General features: G+C 40.9%; 1 protein-coding gene across 1 annotated transcript; it reads right to left on the bottom strand.

Moving 5' to 3' along the window:
- Positions 1-1352: 1352 nt before the first annotated feature.
- LOC103710330 (gibberellin 20-oxidase-like protein) lies at positions 1353-2532 on the bottom strand. Its single transcript, XM_008796002.3, has 2 exons — positions 2150-2532; positions 1353-2048 (listed from the first exon to the last, which is right to left on the bottom strand). The coding sequence occupies exons 1-2, from the start codon at positions 2509-2511 to the stop codon at positions 1421-1423; spliced, it is 990 nt and encodes a 329-aa protein (XP_008794224.1). The 5' UTR covers positions 2512-2532; the 3' UTR covers positions 1353-1420.
- Between the last annotated feature and the right edge of the window lie 216 nt (positions 2533-2748).

The raw sequence follows: 2748 nt of genomic DNA, 5'->3' as shown, positions 1-2748 counted from the left end.
TCTTCGTAAAACTCATCTAATTTAGGTCTTATGTAAACCTAATTTTGATAAAAGTTGACAACCAAACAGACCTTGAACTTCGAAACTCTAGTACCAAGTTGCCAAGCTTCCTACTTTATTGGCCCCATGAGCTAAAAGTTACAAACAACCTTGTCACCATGCTTAGCCCAGGGACCACACCCGTGTATGCTTGCTCCTCACATGGGATCCCAAAAAATTCAACTTTGTGCCTTCAAATGCAAGGATGCCTCAGCTTGACCAAGAAGGCACCAAGTATTTATCAACTAACCAACCCCTCATTTATTAATTATTCTTAGCGCCTCGTTAAATACTTTTAGTCTAAGTGAGCAAACCATTGGAACTTTCCAACTTACCATGGAATTTTCCTCAGTCCGTCTCCTTGAATGAACATTAATACTGAAATGTCATGTAGGTGACTAGTTTCATTGGCATCCAAACACAGTCTGTGGCTTAGCTTCGCCCGCAAATAATTTTGTGGTGCATTGGAAGTCTTCATTCCCATTAATGCAGAACTCTTGGCTTCCTTCCTCTATATGATTGACTTCTACAATCATCAAGCTTAAGTGAAGATATTTTAAGAAGTCACCCCACCAAATAGGCATAGACTAAATGTTTGTCTCCCATGCCAGCCTGGGATCCCAGCCAACCAACAGGCCCATGTCAGGATTCCATTGGCTGAATTAGTCGTTTGCTGGTCCCATCCAGACGACTGGGTGGCTAACAACAAGCCTTGGACTAAAATGCATTGATGACCAGCCACTGATCAAAACAGGCAGACAAGCTCGATGATTCAACCCATTAACAGCTTTGGAAAATCAGAATGAATGAATATAAACCATGCCCTTGTAGGTTGGCCTTATCGAAGAGCTTAGCGCTGATCAAAGTAGGTATTATTTAAAAATGATCATCGAAGTCCATAAAATTTTTAAAAAAATGTTAAATAGAGCCAATAGTAATAGCGATTATTATATGGAACAGTAATATCGATTGACTGAAGCAATAGTGTGATTGCAAATTGAAGCCATCACTTTTCTGATTCATTGACCAGATCTAATTTTGAAGACAAAGCTGCTGGATTGTACTTGTATTCAATTTGCAATAAAAGAATGTACTGTTGCATCAAATAAATAAATAAGTAAATAAACTGAGCCACCAGATCCTTTTGGAACTGGAAACCTGGGACATCTGTTGTTACTCTAGAAGACTGGTTTAACTTAATTGTTCAGTCTACACATTTCAAGCAAAAGCCTAATACAAATTTTATCTTGTCAAATTCTATCCATTTATTCCAAACAATTTCAGTAATATGTACGGCCCCCGCAACTTCACTGAGAACAAGCAATATATCCTCAGATTATTAACATGTAGTGTTACAAATAATTTACAAGACACATACGAATCATATGAACATAGCCTCTTTAGCGTCTGCAGTTTTGGCTGCAGCGAAGTTGTCCACAGTGTACTGGACCTTATCGAACCTTCCTTTCTCACTGTTCTCCCGAAACTTAATATAATCTCGGCAAATGAATGGTTTGTAGATCCTTCGCTTCGCTTCCCCGACCACGTCTTCAGGAGCTGATACCACCTTCTCATCCTCGAAGCACCAAAAGAAGGCCAAAGAGAAGCGGTTGACAGGCTGCTTTAATATGACACGATGCTCTGATGACCTGAGACTCCCATTGCTCCAAGCTTGCAACAGGTCTCCAATGTTCACCACCAGCGTCCCCTTGCTTGGCATTATGTCCATCCATTCCCCTTCCTTTGATCTTACTTGAAGTCCACCAATCATGTCTTGATATAAAATTGTTATGCAGCTCATGTCCGTGTGCATCCCGAGCCCTTCGACCTCTTCTAAGCTGCTCTCATCAGGTGGTGTGTAGTTGTTTATCCTTAAAAGTCCATGACATGCACTGAATTCAGATTCATAGTACTTGGTTTCGAAGCCGTCACCTAAACACTTCAAGACAATCAAAATTATTCTCTTCGATAAATCTACCATCTTGTCCCCATAATCTTGCAATATGTTGCTGTAAAAGAAAGAGCAAGATCACATGGAGAATATGCAAATATGACAAGAAAGTAATAGAACATGATGAGCATGGTGGAAAAGAGAGATTAATGCATTTACCAGAATTCGGCATTTGGTGGTTCAAAGATGAGATCACCCGACCCCTTTGCCGAGGCAAAGTAGTCTGGACCAGAAACTCGGAGGCTTTCGAAGAAAGGGGAAGCTATGAAATGAGGAGTATAGGTGTTGATGACGGACGAGGGTCCTATTCTAAGTTTGGTATCTAAAGGGAGGTTGAAGACTTGGTTGGAGAGAGCGTGGAGTCTGTTATAGAGGTCTCTGGGGATCCCATGGTTGGTGATGTGGAAGAAGCCCCATTCCCTGCATGCTTGGGAGAGGGAGGAGAGAATGGATGGTTGCAAGGGCTGAGAGATGTCTAAGGTAGGGAGTAGCAGAGAAGTTTGGTAGGACTTGGACAACATCTTGAAGAAGGTCAAGGAGGGGCCGAGAGAGAGAGAGAGAGAGAGAGAGAGAGGTAGAGAATCTGTTTTCCGTTGAGCTGGTTTGACACCTATATATGTAAGACATCTAACCTGATTATGTTTAAAATATTTTCCTTTTTACTATCTTCTGCCACATCACAATTACATCAATCCTTTTATAGAAAAATATAATAGAGGTTGATGAGGATCCAAGTTATCCATCCACTAAGTAATGTC

The sequence above is a fragment of the Phoenix dactylifera genome, unplaced genomic scaffold, assembly GCF_009389715.1.
Source record: "Phoenix dactylifera cultivar Barhee BC4 unplaced genomic scaffold, palm_55x_up_171113_PBpolish2nd_filt_p 001374F, whole genome shotgun sequence".
NCBI lineage: Eukaryota > Viridiplantae > Streptophyta > Magnoliopsida > Arecales > Arecaceae > Phoenix > Phoenix dactylifera.
This window is presented reverse-complemented; position numbering and strand designations above follow the sequence as displayed.